Source organism: Scyliorhinus torazame, chromosome 1, assembly GCF_047496885.1.
Source record: "Scyliorhinus torazame isolate Kashiwa2021f chromosome 1, sScyTor2.1, whole genome shotgun sequence".
Lineage (NCBI taxonomy): Eukaryota > Metazoa > Chordata > Chondrichthyes > Carcharhiniformes > Scyliorhinidae > Scyliorhinus > Scyliorhinus torazame.
In genome coordinates, this window is record NC_092707.1 from 377,043,784 (window position 1) to 377,063,363 (window position 19,580).

A 19,580-nucleotide genomic window follows, 5' to 3' on the forward strand; every position below is an offset into this window, starting at 1 on the left:
GACTTCTGGGAGCAACATGGGGGGTGCAATTACGCTAGTTTGGGATCTAGCGGGGGGGGGGGGTTAACTGGGTTGCTGCTGCTGGGGAGAAGGGGGAGCTGGTATGGGGGGGGGTGGTCGGGGCGGGGGGGCGCCGCTTGGGGGAGATACTGGGAACCGGGTGAGGAGCTGGATTGAAAAAGGAGATGGCTAGTCGTCAAGGGGGGGGGGTAAAGAGCCCCCCCAACCCGATTGTTCATGTGGAATGTGAGAGGGCTGAACGGGCCGATTAAGAGGGCACGGGTACTCGCACACCTGAAGAAACTTAATGCAGATGTGGTTATGCTTCAGGAGACGCATCTGAAGCTGATAGACCAAGTCAGACTACGCAAAGGATGGGTGGGGCAGGTGTTTCATTCGGGGCTAGACGCAAAAAACAGGGGGGTGGCCATACTAGTGGGGAAGCGGGTAATGTTTGAGGCAAAGACTATCGTGGCGGATAGTGGGGGCAGATACGTGATGGTGAGTGGCAAATTGCAAGGGGAGGCGGTGGTATTAGTGAACGTGTATGCCCCGAACTGGGATGATGCCAACTTTATGAGGCGTATGTTAGGACGAATCCCGGACCTAGAAGTGGGGAAGTTGGTAATGGGTGGAGATTTTAATACGGTGCTGGACCCAGGGCTGGACAGATCGAGGTCCAGGACCGGAAGGAGGCCGGCTGCAGCTAGGGTGCTTAAGGACTTTATGGATCAGATGGGAGGAGTAGACCCGTGGAGATTTAGTAGACCTAGGAGTAAGGAGTTTTCGTTTTTCTCCTGTGTCCACAAAGTTTATTCACGAATAGATTTTTTGTTTTGGGAAGGGCACTGATCCCAAAGGTGACGGGGACGGAGTACACGGCTATAGCCATTTCGGATCATGCTCCACATTGGGTGGACCTGGAGATAGGGGAAGAAAAACAACAGCGTCCACCCTGGAGAATGGATCTGGGATTATTGGCAGATGAGGGGGGGGGGGTGTTTAAGGGTGAGGGGGTGTATTGAAAGGTACTTGGAACTCAATGATAATGGGGAGGTACAGGTGGGAGTGGTCTGGGAGGCGCTGAAGGCAGTGGTTAGAGGGGAGCTGATATGTATTAGGGCACATAAAGGAAAGCAGGAGGGCAGGGAAATGGAGCGGTTGTTGAAAGAACTTCTGAGGGTGGACAGACAATATGCGGAGGCACCGGAGGAGGGACTGTACAGGGAAAGGCAAAGGCTACATGTAGAATTTGACTTGGTGACTACGGGTAATGCAGAGGCACAATGGAGGAAGGCACAGGGTGTACAGTACGAATACGGGGAGAAGGCGAGCAGGTTGCTGGCCCACCAACTGAGGAAAAGGGGAGCAGCGAGGGAGATAGGGGGGGTGAGAGATGAGGAGGGAGAGATGGAGCGGAGAGAGTGAATGGAGTGTTCAAGGCATTTTACGAAAGATTATATGAAGCTCAGCCCCCGGATGGGAAGGAGAGAATGATGTGCTTTCTGGATCAGCTGGAATTTCCTAAGGTGGAGGAGCAGGAGAGGGTGGGACTGGGAGCACAGATTGAGACAGAAGAAGTAGTGAAAGGGATTGGGAGCATGCAGGCGGGGAAGGCCCTGGGACCAGACGGATTCCCAGTTGAATTCTATAAGAAATATATGGACTTGCTGGCCCCGCTACTGATGAGAACCTTTAATGAGGCGAGGGAAAGGGGGCAGCTGCCCCCGACTATGTCAGAGGCAACGATATCGCTCCTCCTAAAGAAGGAAAAAGACCCGCTGCAATGCGGGTCCTACAGGCCCATTTCCCTCCTGAATGTGGACGCTAAGATTCTGGCCAAGGTAATGGCAATGAGGATAGAGGATTGTGTCCCGGGGGTGGTTCATGAGGACCAAACTGGGTTTGTGAAGGGTAGACAGCTGAATACAAATATACGGAGGCTGCTAGGGGTAATGATGATGCCCCCACCAGAGGGGGAAGCGGAGATAGTGGTGGCGATGGATGCCGAGAAAGCATTTGATAGAGTGGAGTGGGATTATTTGTGGGAGGTGCTGAGGAGATTTGGTTTTGGGGATGGGTATATCAGGTGGGTACAGTTGCTGTATAGGGCCCCGATGGCGAGCGTGGTCACGAATGGACAGGGGTCTGACTATTTTCGGCTCCATAGAGGGACGAGGCAGGGATGTCCTCTGTCCCCGTTATTGTTTGCACTGGCGATTGAACCCCTGGTCATAGCATTGAGGGGTTCCAGGAAGTGGAGGGGAGTACTCAGGGGGGGAGAAGAACACCGGGTATCTCTGTATGCGGATGATTTGTTGCCATATGTGGCGGACCCGGCGGAGGGGATGCCAGAGATAATGCGGATACTTGGGGAGTTTGGGGATTTTTCAGGGTATAAACTGAACATGGGGAAAAGTGAGTTGTTTGTGGTGCATCCAGGGGAGCAGAGCAGAGAGATAGAGGATTTACCGTTGAGGAAGGTAACAAGGGACTTCCGGTACTTGGGGATCCAGATAGCCAAGAATTGGGGTACATTACACAGGCTTAATTTAACGCGGTTGGTGGAACAGATGGAGGAGGACTTTAAAAGATGGGACATGGTGTCCCTGTCATTGGCAGGTAGGGTGCAGGCGGTTAAAATTGTGGTCCTCCCGAGATTCCTTTTTGTGTTTCAGTGCCTCCCGGTGGTGATCACGAAGGCTTTTTTCAAAAGAATCGAGAAGAGTATTATGGGTTTTGTGTGGGCTGGGAAGACCCCGAGAGTGAGGAGGGGATTCTTGCAGCGTAGTAGGGACAGGGGGGGTGCTGGCACTACCGAGCCTAAGTGAGTACTACTGGGCCGCCAATGTTTCAGTGGTGTGTAAGTGGATGGGAGAAGGGGAGGGAGCGGCGTGGAAGAGATTGGAGAGGGCGTCCTGCAGGGGGACTAGCCTACAAACAATGATGACGGCACCGTTGCCGTTCTCACCGAAGAAATACACCACAAGCCCGGTGGTGGTGGCTACATTGAAAATTTGGGGGCAGTGGAGACGGCATAGGGGAAGGACGGGAGCTTCGGTGCGGTCCCCGATAAGAAACAATCATAGGTTCGTTCCGGGGAGAATGGATGGGGGATTTGGAGCACGGCAAAGAGCTGGGGTAGTACAACTGAGAGATCTGTTTGTAGATGGGACGTTTGCGAGTCTGGGAGCGCTGACGGAAAAATATGGGTTGCCCCAAGGGAATGCATTTCGGTACATGCAATTGAGGGCTTTTGCGAGGCAACAGGTGAGGGAATTCCCGCAGCTCCCGACGCAGGAGGTGCAGGATAGAGTGATCTCAGAGACATGGGTGGGGGATGGTAAGGTGTCGGACATATACAGGGAAATGAGGGACGAGGGGGAGATCATGGTAGATGAGCTGAAAGGGAAATGGGAAGAAGAACAGGGGGAGGAGATTGAGGAGGGGCTGTGGGCTGATGCCCTACGTAGGGTAAACCCATCGTCCTCGTGTGCCAGGCTAAGCCTGATACAATTTAAGGTGTTACACAGGGCGCATATGACTGGAGCACGGCTTAGTAAATTTTTTGGGGTAGAGGATAGGTGTGCGAGATGCTCGAGAGGCCCAGCGCATCACACCCACATGTTCTGGTCATGCCCGGCACTACAGGGGTTCTGGGTGGGGTCCGGGTCGAACCAAGCTGGGGGTTGGCTATATTTGGGGTTGCAGAAGAGCCGGGAGTGCAGGAGGCGAGAGAGGCTGACGTGTTGGCCTTTGCGTTCCTAGTCGCCCGATGCAGGATATTGTTAATGTGGAAGGAAGTCAAACCCCCGGGTGTGGAGACCTGGATAAACGACATGGCAGGGTTTATAAAGTTAGAACGGATTAAGTTTGTGTTTAGGGATTCGGCTCAGGGGTTCACCAGGCGGTGGCAACCGTTCGTCGATTACCTCACAGAAAGATAGAGGGAATGGAAAAGAAGTAGACAACAACAGCAACCTGGGGGGGGGGGGGGGGCGGAGAAGGGGGAGGGGGAGGAATCAGACGGACTCTCAGAGATGTTATTGTATATGAATAATATGTATAGGTATTTGTTATAGGTAATTGTATATTGGATTGTTGGATTGTATCTTTGGAGAGTATTTATTTTGGACAAGGCAGTTGCCATTCAGTTTTGTTTTTGTTTATATATTATTTATTTGTTTAAAACTGGCCACTGTTATTTATATTGCTTTATTGTTGTGTAAAAGAAACACTATGTACTGTTATGTTTGGCCGAAAATCTTGAATAAAATATATTTTTAAAAAAAGGTGTTGCTGTGGCGTAGCATGGGAATCAGAAACGGATAGTTAAGAAGTCGGGGGGGCGGGGGGGGAGGAAACGGGACTTTGGGGTTGAAAAGGGAGGCAGAATGTGTGGAGGATAATGGCAGGGAGGGTGGGGCGTGGGGGTGTTGGTTATTTATTTGCTATATAATTTCCTGTTTGTTCTCTTTTTGGTTTTGATTGTGTTTGATGTAAATGCCTTAATAAAAAACATTAAAAAATAGTAGTTTGGTTTGTAAGAAAACCATATATATTATATAAGAACTGATATTCTGTGATGCTTGACATTGAAATGAAATGAAATGAAAATGAAATGAAAATCGCTTATTGTCACAAGTAGGCTTCAGATGAAGTTACTGTGAAAAACCCCTAGTCGCCACATTCTGGCGCCTGTTCAGCGAGGCTGGTACGGGAATTGAACCGTGCTGCTGGCCTGCCTTGGTCTGCTTTAAAAGCAAGCTATTTAGCCCTGTGCTAAACCAGCCCACATTGAGGGGCAGGGAAGCCATAATCCCATCCACATCGAAACATCAATCTTAGCACCATTTATTTAGTTATAGCAAGTATTTCAGGTAAGTATGCATACGTTTTTTTCCAATTAAGGGGCAATTCAGCGTGGCCAAGCCACCTAACCTGCACATCTTTGGGTTGTTGGGGTGAAACCCATGCAGACACGGGGAGAATGTGCAAACTCCACACAGACAGTGACCCAGGGCCTTTATTCGAACCCGGGTCCTCAGCGCCGTAGTCCCATTGCTAAAATCACAGAAGGCTGTTCAATCTCTATTTGGTGTTTATTTTATTTTCCTTTTAATCACCTATCTATTCTTAAATGTTGACATGGTCGTGTTTCACCATCAATAGTGTATGCCACATCCTCTCAACCCTTGTTGGAAACTTCAATGTCATGTTATGAGCAGCATGGTAGCACAGTGGTTAGCATTGTTGCTTCACAGCGGCAAGGTCCCAGGTTCAATCCCCGGCTTGGGTCACTGTCTGCAGAGTCTACATGTTCTCCCCGTGAGTGCGCGGGTTTCCTCCGGGTGTTCCGGTTTCCTCCCACAGTAAGTTCATTTGAAGCCTACTTGTGACAATAAGCGATTTTCATTTCATTTCACAGGTCCCGAAAGACGTGTTGTTAGGTGAATTGAACATTCTGAATTCTCCTTCTGTGTACCCGGACAGGTGTGCCAGAATGTGGTGACTTGGGACTTTCACAGTAACTTTATTACAGTGTTAATGTAAGCCTACTCGTGACAATAAAGATTACATAAATGTGTGCCCAGATACTGAATTTAATACACTAACCGATTGGCTCCAGTGTAGCTCATTGTTTAAAATGCTCAAACTTTAACCTAAAATTAAAATGCTTTAATGCTTCTAGGTCAGCTGAATCTCTCCAAGAAAGCTGTTCTGATCGTTGGATGTGGAGGGCTAGGCTGTCCTGCAGCACAGTACTTGGCTGCCGCAGGCATTGGTAAGATTATGCTCTGGGTTTTGAAGTTTGTGGGTTTTTTTCTCTAAAAGCTTTTATTAAGAGAGACTTGACCTGAGGGTATTACTGGTCAACAAAATAAAATAAAATTTTGATGATTGTGAACCAGTACTGTTACTGAAAGGATAAAGAGTTTGTTCTCTGATTGGTGGGAAATGATGCATGGTGTCCCCCAAGGATCTGCACTGCCTCCTCAGCTTTTCATCACATACATTAATAACTTGTTTAAAGAATAGGGAGTTGTATATCAAAATTTGCAGATCTAAATTGGAAGGCACAATGAATTGTGTGGATGGGAGGAGCAAGATACAAAGGAACATAAGCAAACGCAAGTCGGCAAAACTATAACAGATGGAATTCAATGTAGAAATGAGTGAAGTCATCTGAAAAGGACAAAATAGAGTATTTTCTTAATGATGAGATGCTCAGAGCTCGGTTGGAGTAAAGAGATTCAGGTATTGCATGTACGCAAACCACTAAAAGCTAGGGCATGGTTATAAAATGCAGCCAAAAGGTGAGTAGATTTATCTTGAGGGGACTGAAATTCAAAATTGAGGATTTATAATTTGATGGCAATATTAACATCTGGGAGTGGACTGAATGGCCATTTCTGACAGAGCCCTTGTTTGTGCACTGGAACAGTGTTTTGATCATGCATGGTACTATTTTATGATCCCTTTATTTTCCAGAGCTGCTTCAAGAGAAGCAATTCTTTACTCTGCCGGAATTCCTGTTTTTATGAGTAACAAACCATTTATATTGAATGGCACATCTCACAGCATCTGAAACAACAGAGAAACAGCTGGATTAATACATTTTCAAAAAAGTAATGCCAGTAAATCAGTAGTGCCAGTGGCAACAGTCCCCTGTGAACCCTGATGTATTCTATAGAGGCCAGTGATATGAAAATTGTATCACTTGCCTTTTGTTTTGAGTGATTTTTTTGAGTACCTTTTATAAATTGAATCTACTACAAATAAAATTTGTTCAAATATTTAAATAAAACTTGGGGGTGGGGCCAGGCAGGCAAACGTTTGTGGTGATAAGTTGGCGATAAGTTCTCCCAGTGAGCCAGAGAAGACACAGCCAGAGTGAGATAGCAAAGAGTGAGTTTGGGAATTTGAATCTAGGTGGGAATTCGAAGCTGGTTGGGTAGGAGGTGCTTTTTTATCCCTGGTAAGTGACTGGTAACTAGTTTTTCTTTTCATTGTCTAATTTATTTATTTTTTCTTTAGTTTTTTTGAATTGTAGTTGTATAAGTTAACCTAAGGTTTAAGACATGGCAGGAGATCTCAGACCCGTGTCATGTTCCTCGTGTGCGATGTGGGAGCTCAGGGACACGTCCACTGTCCCTGGCTCCTTCACATGCAAGAAGTGTGTCCAGTTGCAGCTCCTGTTAGACCGCTTGATGGCTCTGGAGCTGCGGATGGACTCACTTTGGAGCATCCGCGATGCTGAGGACGTCGTGGATAGCACGTTTAACGAGTTGGTCACACCGCAGGTGAAAGGTACTGAGGGAGATAGAAAATGGGTGACCAAAAGACAGAGCAAGAGTAGGAAGGCAGTGCAGGTGTCCCCTGCGGTCATCTCCCTGCAAAACAGATATACCGCTTTGGATACTGTTGAGGGAGATGGCTCACCAGGGGAAGGCAGCAGCAGCCAGGTTCATGGCACCGTGGCTGGCTCTGCTGCGCAGCTGAGCAGGAAGAAGAATGGCAGGGCTATAGTGATAGGGGGCTCAATCGTAAGGGGAATAGATAGGCGGTTCTGCGGGCGCAATCGATACTCCAGGATGGCATGTTGCCTCCCTGGTGCAAGGGTCAAAGATGTCTTGGAGTGGCTGCAGGACATTCTGGTGGGGGGTGGTGAACAGCCAGCTGTCGTGGTGCACATAGGCACCAATGATATAGGTAAAAAATGGGACGAGGTCCTACAAGCTGAATTCAGGGAGTTAGGAGTTAAACTAAAAAGTAGGACCTCAAAGGTAGTAATCTCAAGATTGCTACCAGTGCCACGAGCTAGTCAGTAGGAATGTCAGGATAGATAGGATGAATGCGTGGCTCGAGAGATGGTGCAAGAGGGAGGGATTCAAATTCCTGGGGCATTGGAACCGGCTGTGAGGTGGGACCAGTACAAACCGGACGGTCTGCACCTGGGCAGAACTGGAAACGATGTCCTAGGGGGGGGGGGGTTTGCTAGAGCTGTTGGGGAGGGATTAAACTAATGTGGCAGGGGGATGGGAACCGATGCAGGAAGTTGGAAGGTAGTAAAACAGGGACAGAAACAAATGGCAGTAAGGGGGAAAGTGTAAGGCAGAGAAGCCATAGTCAAAAATCAAAAAGGGCGACAGTACAAAGTATAGTGACTATGGGTAGCTCAGTGAATAGGACCAGTAATACTAAAACGAATAAAACGGGAAGTAAAAACATTAATGGTAATCAACGCGACAGGTTGTTACATGAAGATATGGGTTCAACGACAAGGAAAATTAGGAAAAAAGTTAAGAGGAAATATAACTTAGGAGAGGTTACTGATCGAGGTGTTAAGATTCAGAACAGAGGTAAAAAAGCCAACATAAGTGAACTTTACCTGAATGCTCGTAGTATTCGGAATAAGGTAAATGAGTTGATGGCGCAAATCATCGTGAATGACTATGATTTAGTGGCCATTACTGAAACATGGTTAAAGGATGGTCACGATTGGGTGTTAAATATCCAAGGGTATCAAACTATTCGGAAGGACAGAGTGGATGGTAAGGGAGGTGGTGTAGCTCTGTTATTTAAGGATGTCATCCGGGCAATAGTAAGGGATGACATCGGTGCTATGGAGGATAAGGTTGAATCCAATTGGGTGGAAATCAGGAATAGTAAGGCGAAAAGGTCACTGATAGGAGTCGTCGATAGGCCACCAAATAGTAACATTATGGTGGGGCAGGCATTAAACAGAGAAATAACAGATGCATGTAGAAATGGTACAGCAGTTATCATGGGGGATTTTAATCTACATGTCGATTGGTTTAACCAGGTCGGTCAAGGCAGCCTTGATGAGTTTATAGAATGTATCCGCGATAGTTTCCTAGAACAGTATGTAATGGAACCTACGCGGGAACAAGTGGTCCTAGATCTGGTCCTGTGTAATGAGACAGGATTGAGTCATGATCCCATAGTTAGGAATCCTCTCGGAAGGAGCGATCACAATATGGTGGAATTTAAAATACAGATGGAGAGTGAGAAGGTAAAATCAAACACTAGTGTTTTGTGCTTAAACAAAGGAGATTACAATGGGATGAGAGGAGAACTAGATAAGGTAGACTGGGAGCAAAGACTTTATGGTGAAACAGTTGAGGAACAGTGGAGAACCTTCCAAGCGATTTTTCACAGTGCTCAGCAAAGGTTTATACCAACAAAAAGGAAGGACGGTAGAAAGAGGGAAAATCGACCGTGGCTATCCAAGGAAATAAGGGAGAGTATCAAATTGAAGGAAAAAGCATACAAAGTGGCAAAGGTTAGTGGGAGACTAGAGGACTGGGAAATCTTTAGGGGGCAACAGAAAGCTACTAAAAAAGCTATAAAGAAGAGTAAGGTAGATTATGAGAGTAAACTTGCTCAGAATATAAAAACAGATAGCAAAAGCTTCTACAAATACACAAAACAAAAAAGAGTGGCTAAGGTCAATATTGGTCCTTTAGAGGATGAGAAGGGAGATTTAATAATGGGAGATGAGGAAATGGCTGAGGAACTGAACAGGTTTTTTGGGTCAGTCTTCACAGTGGAAGACACAAATAACATGCCAGTGACTGATATAAATGAGGAGATGACAGGTGAGGACCTTGAGAGGATTGTTTGTATCACTAAGGAGGTAGTGATGGGCAAGCTAATGGGGCTGAAGGTAGACCAGTCTCCTGGCCCTGATGGAATGCATCCCAGAGTGCTAAAAGAGATGGCTAGGGAAATTGCAAATACGTTCGTGATAATTTACCAAAATTCATTAGACTCTGGGGTGGTCCCAGCGGATTAGAAATTAGCAAACGTGACACCAGTGTTTAAAAAAGGAGGTAGGCAGAAAGCGGGTAATTATAGGCCAGTGAGCTTAACTTCGGTAGTAGGGAAGATGCTGGAATCTATCATCAAGGAAGAAATAGCGAGGCATCTGGATGGAAATTGCTCCTTGGGCAGACGCAGCATGGGTTCATAAAGGGCAGGTCGTGCCTGACTAATTTAGTGGAATTTTCTGAGGACATTACCAGTGCGGTAGATAACGGGGAGCCAATGGATGTGGTATATCTGGATTTCCAGAAAGCTTTTGACAAGGTGCCACACAAAAGGTTGCTGCATAAGATAAAGATGCATGGCATTAAGGGGAAAGTAGTAGCATGGATAGAGGATTGGTTAATTAATAGAAAGCAAAGAGTGGGGTTTAATGGGTGTTTCTCTGGTTGGCAATCAGTAGCTAGTGGTGTCCCTGAGGGATCAGTGTTGGGCCCACAATTGTTCACAATTTACATAGATGATTTGAAGTTGGGGACCAAGGGCAATGTGTCCAAATTTGCAGACGACACTAAGATGAGTGGTAAAGTAAAAAGTGCAGAGGATACTGGAAGTCTGCAGAGGGATTTGGATAGGCTAAGTGAATGGGCTAGGGTCTGGCAGATGGAATACAATGTTGACAAATGTGAGGTTATCCATTTTGGTAGGAATAACAGCAAAAGGGATTATTATGTAAATGCTAAAATATTAAAACATGCTGCTGTGCAGAGAGACCTGGGTGTGCTAGTGCATTAGTCACAAAAAGTTGGTTTTCAGGTGCAACAGGTGATTAAGAAGGCGAATGGAATTTTGTCCTTCATTGCTAGAGGGATGGAGTTTAAGACTAGGGAAGTTATGCTGCAATTGTATAAGGTGTTAGTGAGGCCACACCTGGAGTATTGGTGTTCAGGTTTGGTCTCCTTACTTGAGAAAGGACGTACTGGCACTGGAGGGTGTGCAGAGGAGATTCACTAGGTTAATCCCCGAGCTGAAGGGGTTGGATTACGAGGAGAGGTTGAATAGACTGGGACTGTACTCGTTGGAATTTAGAAGGATGAGGGGGGATCTTACAGAAACATATAAAATAATATGGGGAATAGATAGGATAGATGCGGGCAGGTTGTTTCCACTGTCGGGTGAAAGCAGAACTAGGGAGCATAGCCTCAAAATAAGGGGAAGTAGATTTAGGACTGAGTTTAGGAGGAACCTCTTCACCCAAAGGGTTGTAAATCTATGGAATTCCTTGCCCAGTGAAGCAGTAGAGGCTCCTTCATTAAATGTTTTTAAGATAAAGATAGATAGTTTTTTGAAGAATAAAGGATTAAGGGTTCTGGTGTTCGGGCGGGAAAGTGGAGCTGAGTCCACAAAAGATCAGCCATGATCTCATTGAATGGCGGAGCAGGCCCGAAGGGCCAGATGGCCTACTCCTGCTCCTAGTTCTTATGTTCTTATGTGTAAATGTCAATTTAGGTCGATTGGGACTTCTTGATTATGATGATGTGGAGGTTAGTAACCTACAAAGACAGGTTCTCCATGCAGAGGATAAATTGGGCATGTCGAAAGCGTTGTCCGCAGCAACCATGATAAATCGGTATGTATATTTGATTATGTTTCTGTGTCTTTTTCATTTTGGAGTGCTGAACAAACTTATTTTCTTTTCAGGCGCAGCACCATGTCCCCAAGCCAACTGCTTCCACAGTTGACATATTTTGGCAACATCTTGAATTTAAGATCGTTCCTCTAACATTTATTACTCATCATTTTACTCCCTGTAGGTGTTGTTTCCTTTCTTATAAATGATAGCTCACCATCCAAAAACTCACCAAAGTGAGTGTTGCTGTGCCATTCAAATGTTACAGCTTTCTTATTGTCCCTCTGTCAGATATCTACGCTTATCAGCAAACATGCTGAATCGTGATCGAGTTGAGGCCATTTTCTTCTCTTTCTTAAACCCGAGACATTGAGATGCCTACTGAAGTCCTGACTGAAATCAGCTAATACAACTCAAATTGTGAATGGAATCTAAGATCGTTGTGTCTCTGTGGCTTAGAGCTGACTAAATCAATCTTCTCAATGGAGATTAGAAGCAATCGTTACGTAACAAAGATTTGTTGACTGAGGAAAGAAAGTAAAAACTTGCATTGATTTGGCACTTTCTATGGCCTTGGGACTTAGAAATGTTTTGCAGCGAACAAGTTACTTTTTTGAAGTGTAGTGTAACGAAATGTAGCAGTCAGTTTATGCAGTGTTAAATTTAAAGCAGTCATTCTATCATTGACACTTAAATAGGTACATGTGCCCATTCAACTAGAAAGATTAAATGACACTATTCAAATAAGTTCTCCCTGGTGTCCTGGCCAATGTTTGTCCCTCAATAAACATGGCAAACAACCACGTTATCCAGTTATTAACTCATTGCTGTTTGTGGGAACTTGTTCTATGGAAATTGGCTACTACAATTCCTGCATTCCAAAAGTGAGAACACTTCAGAAGTACTTCACTAGCTGTAAAGTGTTCTGGCACAACCTTAAGTAAATGTGTGTTTTCTCCTGTGATACTCATTTGCTGAGGTTACCCTGATAGTTTGGTAGATGTCAGAGACATTTAGTGTTCAATGACGTGGTGAGAGGACAGAATGCTAAAAGTCCAAGTTTGTCCACAAAACAAAGCTAGGTGGGCAGGTAAATGGCGAGGAGTATGCAGAAGGATATAGATAGGTTAAGTGACAAGGTGAAAATGTGGCGGATGGAATATACACACCATAGAGCATACAGTGCAGAAGGAGACAATTTGGCCCATCAAGTCTGCCCACTGACCCACTTAAGCCCTCACTTCCACCCTAACCCAATAACCCTCCCTAACCTTTTTGGACAATAAGGGCAATTTAGCATGGCCAATCCACCTAACCTGCACGTCTTTGGACTGTGGGAGGAAACCGGAGCACCGGGAGGAAACCCACGCAGACATGGGGAGATCGTGCAGACTCCGCACAGATGTGGGGAAAAGAAAAAGACTTGCATTTATATCACACCTTACACAACCACTATAGGGGCCAGAATTGCTGATCCTGAAGCCGTGTTGATGCTGTCACGAAACGCGACGGCGTTTCCGACGGCGTCAACACTTAGCCTCAGGGTCACAGAAGCCCGCCCCATATCTAATATACTGTAATATACAGATTTGGTCTCGTTACCTAAGGAAGGGTATAATAACCTGAGAGGAAATGCAATGAAGATTCACTAGACTAATTCCTGAGTTGAGAGGATTGTCTTATGAGGAGAACTTGAGTAGAGTGGACATATATTCCCTTAAATCTATAAGTATGAGAGGCGATTTCATTGAAACATCAATTTCTTAAGGGGCTTGATTCTGGGAAGATGTTTACCCTGACTGGAAATTCTAGGAATTCTATGTCTAGGTGATTACAATCTTAGATTAAAGAGTTGTATGTGTAGAACTGAGATGAGAAGAAGTTGAGGGCTGTGGAACTTGAGAATTCTCTACACTGGAGGACTTGGATGCTAAGTAATTCAAGGTATTCAGGAGGAAGGCCTTTTAGATACTAAGGAAATTAAGGGATATGGGTGGTGTGGGAAGGTGGAGTTGACATAGATTAACCATGATCATATTGGATGATGGAGCAAACTCAGGACCAAATGGCCTACTCCTGCTTCTATTTCTTATGTACTTATGTATCACTTGGTTAAATGCTTAGATCTGAATAGTTAAAATGTTTTCTTCTGGGGGAACACGTAAATATGTGAGGCATATGCAAGTTATAGTAACGTTTTTAAGTGTGCAGATTTAAAACTCATGAGCCGGGACTTCCTTGTGAAACAAAGCATTTTGTTAAAATTTAATAAGATACACCATAGGAAGCACAATATTCTCAAAATGTTCCTTTTCTCCGGACATTCTGTTCCCACAGCATCTTGAACTTTGCTTTAAAAAGCTGCATAATTGTTGCAAACAGTTCTAGATATGTTCAATCAGACAGAGCTCTGAGGAAAGAACAGGGAAGTGGGATTAGTTCAAAAGCTCTACCAAAAAGTCAACACAGGCACAATGGACCAAATAGCATCTTTCTGTGCTGTATGAATCTGGTTCCCTCATTGATGAATAATTCATCTCCTAATTAGAAAGCTAAGAATACAATCTTAACATTCTCTGGATGAACACTCGTATAATAGAGATGTGTCTTATCAGTACATTGGGGAAACAAAACCTAACTAAATTTAAAATGGTTAATGTTAAAATCTTAACATAACTAATTTAGGTCTCAGCAATTTTGGTGTGTAATTGTCCAGAGGTTTAATAGTAATTAACGTATTATAAATTGTGCCAAAAATTAATACACAAATATAATCAAAACATCTTTACCAGCTTTGAAGAGTTGGTATGTCTAGTTTCCAAATTAGATACCATGATAAGCTACATAATTAAGTTTTATCTTTCCAGATTGATTGCTGATTTAGAACTCCGTATTCTTCTTAAAATGAATACTTGTTGGTTAGGGCTGCAAAATCACTAGTCATCCTTTAGTATTGTTCCCAGGTGGCCATTACTTGCGTAAGTCGTGCTCGTGAATATCAGCAGAAGAAATCCATTGGATTACAACAAGGAGCACCTAATTGATGTCCTACTGAGCAGAGAGCTTGTCCTCGTCTTATGCAGGAAGTGTCCTTAATTGCAGCAACTTGAGCTCTGGGTTTCGGAACTTGGGCAGCAGTTGGCATCGCTGTGGTGCATTTGAGAGGTTGAGGGGTTCGTGGATAGCACAGTTATAGAAGTGGTCAACCCACTGTTTAATATTATGTAGGGAGGGAGGGAATGGTTGGCCACCAGACAGTCAAAAAGGAACAGACAGGTAGCACAGGGGATCCCATGTATGCATCCCACACTCCAACCAGTATTCAGTATGTATACTGACGAGACTGATGGTTCATCTGGGGAGTGCAGTCAGAGCCAGGTTCATGGCATCATGGGTGGATACAGGGGATACTAGGAAGACTGGAAGTGGGTGATTCTGTTCGGGAAACAAAGGTTGTTTTAAGAGATTTTTATTTGTATTTGTAAACATTAGAAATAAAGTATAGTTTTAAGTGGGTTTAATTTAATGTTTCTGTGCCTGGAAAGTTAAAACCTATAGTTAGATTCATGCTGGACAAATGTGTTGGGTTGGTTAAGTTTCAACGGTGTTTCTATTGTGCTTAGAGGGCTATGGCATGAATAATAAATAAACCAGCAGTGATTGCACAACAACAGGGCTTTGTGAGGCAGAGAAACTTTTACATTTCAGTTTAGCTAATTTGATTGCAATTGGAGATAGGTAGTGAGAGAGAAGGCAACTCTCTCATCTCTGCTAGAAGCAGTTTGTTCAGAAGGCTAGAGAGGGGGCATCTCTCAGCTTAAAGAAAAGCCATACCATGGAGTAATGGTTAAGAAAACAAATGCAGAGCTCTGAAGAGCAGCTAGTTAAGGAAACTAGAGAAATGAAGAGAAGTATTTTAGAAATCTGGAATTAGGTGAACAGAGACCAGGGTGTTATTCAGAAGAATTCAAGGAAGAGTAAATCAAATGTTCTGAGTTAAAGAGACAATTGCAAAAAACAGATTCAAAGGGGGACAGCAGCCTTCAAAAGTAAATCAAATGTCTGAAACTACTTCAATAGAGTCTGGGAATCAAGAATTAAAGCAATTGCGAGCAGTTTGCACAGCAATCAAGACAAGGAATACAAGGAAAGTAGAAAAGAGCTCAAGCAGGGAGTTAGGAGGTTGAAAAGGGGTCACGAAATGTCCTTGGCAGACAGGATTAAGGAGAATCCCAAGGCATTTTATATGTATATTAGGAACAAGAGGATAGCTAGAGAAGGAGTTGATCCACTCAAGGACAAAAGAGGGAAATTATGTGTAGAGCCAGAGGAAGTAGGTGAGGTCCTTAATGAGTATTTTGCATCGGTATTCACAAAGGAGCGGAACACGTTGATTGGTGGTGTCTCAGAGGGATGTGTAAAGACTTTAGAACAGGTCGTTATTACGAGGGAGCAAGTGTTAGCTGTGTTAAAAAGCATTAAGGTAGACAAATCCCCAGGGCCAGATGGCATCTATCCCAGATTACTGAGGGAGACAAGAAATTAAATCGCTGAGCCTCGAACAGAAATCTTTGTGTCCTCGTTGGCCAGAGGTGAGATTCCAGAGGATTGGAGGATAGCTAATATTGTACCGTTATTTAAGAAGGGTTGCAAGGATAATCCAGGTAATTATAGGCCAGTGAGGTTGACGTCAGTGATAGTGAAATTGTTGGAAAAGATTGTCGGAGATAGGATCTATGCATATTTGGAAGTGAATGGCTTTATTAGCGACAGGCAGCTGGTTTTGTACGAGGGATGTCATGTTTCACTAACTTAATTTCATTTTTTGAGGAGGTGACAAAACTGATTGACGAGGGAAGGGCTGTGGATGTTGTCTACATGGACTTTAGTAAAGCATTTGATAAGGTCCCTCATGGCAGGCTGGTGCAAAAGATTAAATCACATGGGGCCAGAGGTGAACTAGCTGGATGGATTCAGAACTGGCCGGGGAAGGTTTTTGCACAAAGCCTGGTGGTGGCCTAGAATGCAGTGCCAAATGAGGTAGTTGAGGCAGATATGTTAGCGACCTTTAAGACTTATCTGGATAGGCACATGAACAGACGGGGTGTAGAAGGATACAGGCGGTTGGTGTAGATAAGACACGTGATCGGCGCAGGCGTGGAGTGCTAAAGGCTGTTCCTGTGCTGTACTGTTCTTGGTTCTTTGTTCTTTGACAAAGAAATCCTAAAGGGGTTGATGTAAAATCCTGGACTGGATTTACTGTTAAAAGTGGAATGGAAGCATTGTTTACAAGTGTCATTTGAAAACCTGATCTGGATTTCAGAATGCAAACCGCTAAGGGAAAGCATAATTACGAGAGAAAATTTTAAAGTGTATTTTTGGAGTTGAGTTTGGAAACTCAAGAGACAATCATCTGGCGGGATTCTGAGGAGGCATCCACAAACATTCACTTGGGGTTTAGAGTGCAGTGTGTATTTTCCCACAGTCATCTTGTGTGCTTAAAAGGGACTTTTTGTATTAATGAGACCATTGTAGCTAAAATGTACTTTGTAATCCATGTTAATCCTAAAACCTTTGTTTAATTGTTCAGATAAGGGGGTGGTAAAGTAGCCCTATATTTCAATGTTTAATAAATGTTTTTCTCTTGTTGAAACCAGTTAGCAATTCTTTAATTGTTGTTCCTCCACATTTTAATAACAAAATGTATAAGTTACAGTCTTTTGAGCCACCATTCCATTCTGGTATCTTCCTGCCCAGTTATAACACCAACAGGGCTCATAACCATTCGATAGTTCGGGGAATAGATAGGTGTTTCTGCAGCCACAGACGTGAATCCAGGATGGTGTGTTGCCTCCTTGGTGCCAGAGTCAAGGATGTCACTGAGTGACTGCAGAGGCAAGAGAGTGAACAGCTGGCACACTTGCTCAATATTCGTCCAAACAACAGAGGCAGAAAGAGGAATGAGGCCCTGCAGTCAGAATTTAGGGGGCGAGGTAGGAAATTAGCAAACAGAACTTCAAAAATAGTAATCTTCGGATTACTCCTAGCACCATGTGCTACTGGGAATATAAATTGCAGAATAACAACAGATCAATGCAAGACTGAAAAGGTGGTGCTGGAGGGAAAACCTGTGATTCCTGGGACATTGGAAAGAGTCAGGGGAACACCTCCCAAAAGAAAGCCAGGACTGAGTTCCTTAAAGAGTGTTTTGCTAGTGCTGGCAGAGAAGGTTTAAATCGGGATTGTCCAAAAGGCAGCCCTTGGGCCACAACCTGGCCCATCAGGCCTCGCTACCCGAGGTGTGGGGGCGGAGGGACTTTCAAAAAATTATTTCATGGGATGTGGGCATTGCTGGCTGGGCCAGCATTTATTGCCAATCCTTAAGTGCTCTTGATAGCGCAGCCTATGGTCAACACTATGGCAACAATAATTTAAGATATTTGTTTGAATTTTTAAAATGCGGGTCGCTAGAGCATTCAATGGGTCTCTGAATTACTCATCCAGTATGAATACAAGTTTCTGGTGTGGGGGATGAGAAGAGACTGGGTGTAGAGGAACTGGCTGCTGTTGTGTATGCGAAAGAGAGGGGGTGTCTGTGTGTGTGAGATAGGGGGTGTCTGTGTGTGTGACAGAGAGGGGGTATCTGTGTGTGTGACAGAGAGAGGGTGTCTGTGTGTGTGACAGAGAGGGGGTGTCTGTGTGTGACAGAGAGGGGGTGTCTGTGTGTGACAGAGAGGGGGTGTCTGTGTGTGACAGAGAGGGGGTGTCTGTGTGAGAGAGAGAGGGTGTCTGTGTGTGTGAGATAGGGGGTGTCTGTGTGTGTCAGAGATGGGGTGCCTGTGTGTGACAGAGAGGGGGTGTCTGTGTGTGAGAGAGAGGGGGTGTCTGTGTGTGAGAGAGAGAGGGGAGTCTGTGTGTGAGAGAGGGGGTGTCTGTGTGAGAGAGAGAGAGAGGGGGTGTCTGTGTGAGAGCGAGAGAGGGGGTGTCTGTATGAGAGAGAGGGGGTGTCTGTGTGTGTGAGAGAGGCGGTGTCTGTATGAGAGAGAGAGAGAGAGGGTGTGTCTGTGTATGAGAGAGAGGGCGTGTGTGTGTGAGAGAGGGGATGTCAGAGAGAGAGAGAGAGAGAAAGGGGGTGTCTGTGAGAGAGGGGGGGTGTCTGTGTGAGAGAGAGAGAGAGAGAGAGAGAGGGGGGTGTCTGTATTAGAGAGAGGGGGTGTGTGCGTGTGTGTGAGAGAGGGGGTGTCTGTGTGTGAGAGGTGTTGTCTGTGTGTGAGAGAGGGGGTGTCAGAAAGAGAGAGAAAGGGGGTGTCTGAGAGAGAGGGTGTGTGAGAGAGGGGGTGTCAGAGAGAGAGAAAAAGGGGGTGTCTGTATGAGAGCGAGGGTGTGTGTGCGTGTGTGTGAGAGAGGGGGTGTCTGTGTGTGTGAGAGAGAGGGTTTCTGTGTGAGAGAGAGAGGGGGTGTCTGTATGAGAGAGGGGGTGTCTGTGTGTGTGAGAGAGAGAGGGGGGGTGTCTGTGAGAGAGAGGGTGTGTGTGCGTGTGTGAGAGAGGGGGTATCTGTGTGTGAGAGGGGTTGTCTGTGTGAGAGAGGGGGTGTCAGAGAGAGAGAGAGAAAAGGGGTGTCTGTATGAGAGAGGGGGTGTCTGTGTGTATGAGAGAGAGGGGGTGTCTGTGTGTGTGAGAGAGAGGGGGTGTCTGTGTGTGAGAGATAGGGGGTGTCTGTGTGAGAGAGGTGGGTGTCTGTGTGTGTATGTGAGAGAGGGGGTGTCGAGACTTCCGGGTGCGGCTATGCAGAGCTAGGTCGCATATTCGGTAGCTCCCGCTTGGAACGGACTTTTGGGCTCTTTTACAGGGCCCCCATGGCATTTGTTTGACATTTCCCGGTGTGGGAAGAAGACTGCAGCACACCCCTGACAGTGTCCCCCAGGAATGTTATGTCTTTTGGCTACCAGACCCGGCAGAAACAGTAAAAGATTTGGCTTGAGCTGCAGGTTTCGACAAAAGCCTCTTCCAGCATGCAGGCGGGGGAAGGGCAAGCTTAAAGCTGCAATCTGACTTGACTCTATCAAAGGTGAATTCTAGCAGCAGAGGGAACAACTGTGAAAAGATCTACCAAGGCCATTGAAGAAGCAGGGACGAGGCTTCCGGTGGCGGCCATGGAGG

At 45.4% G+C, this 19,580-nt stretch overlaps 1 protein-coding gene across 5 annotated transcripts in view; it reads left to right on the top strand.

The window, feature by feature from the left end:
* Positions 1–19,580, top strand: part of mocs3 (molybdenum cofactor synthesis 3) — a 194,112-nt gene that overhangs the window by 23,036 nt on the left and 151,496 nt on the right. For all 5 annotated transcript variants that reach the window (XM_072511883.1, XM_072511874.1, XM_072511865.1 and 2 more), the window contains exons 3-4: positions 5,693–5,785; positions 11,299–11,419. In XM_072511883.1, the coding sequence (XP_072367984.1) occupies positions 5,693–5,785; positions 11,299–11,419 (214 nt within the window). The remainder of the gene's footprint in view (positions 1–5,692; positions 5,786–11,298; positions 11,420–19,580) is intronic.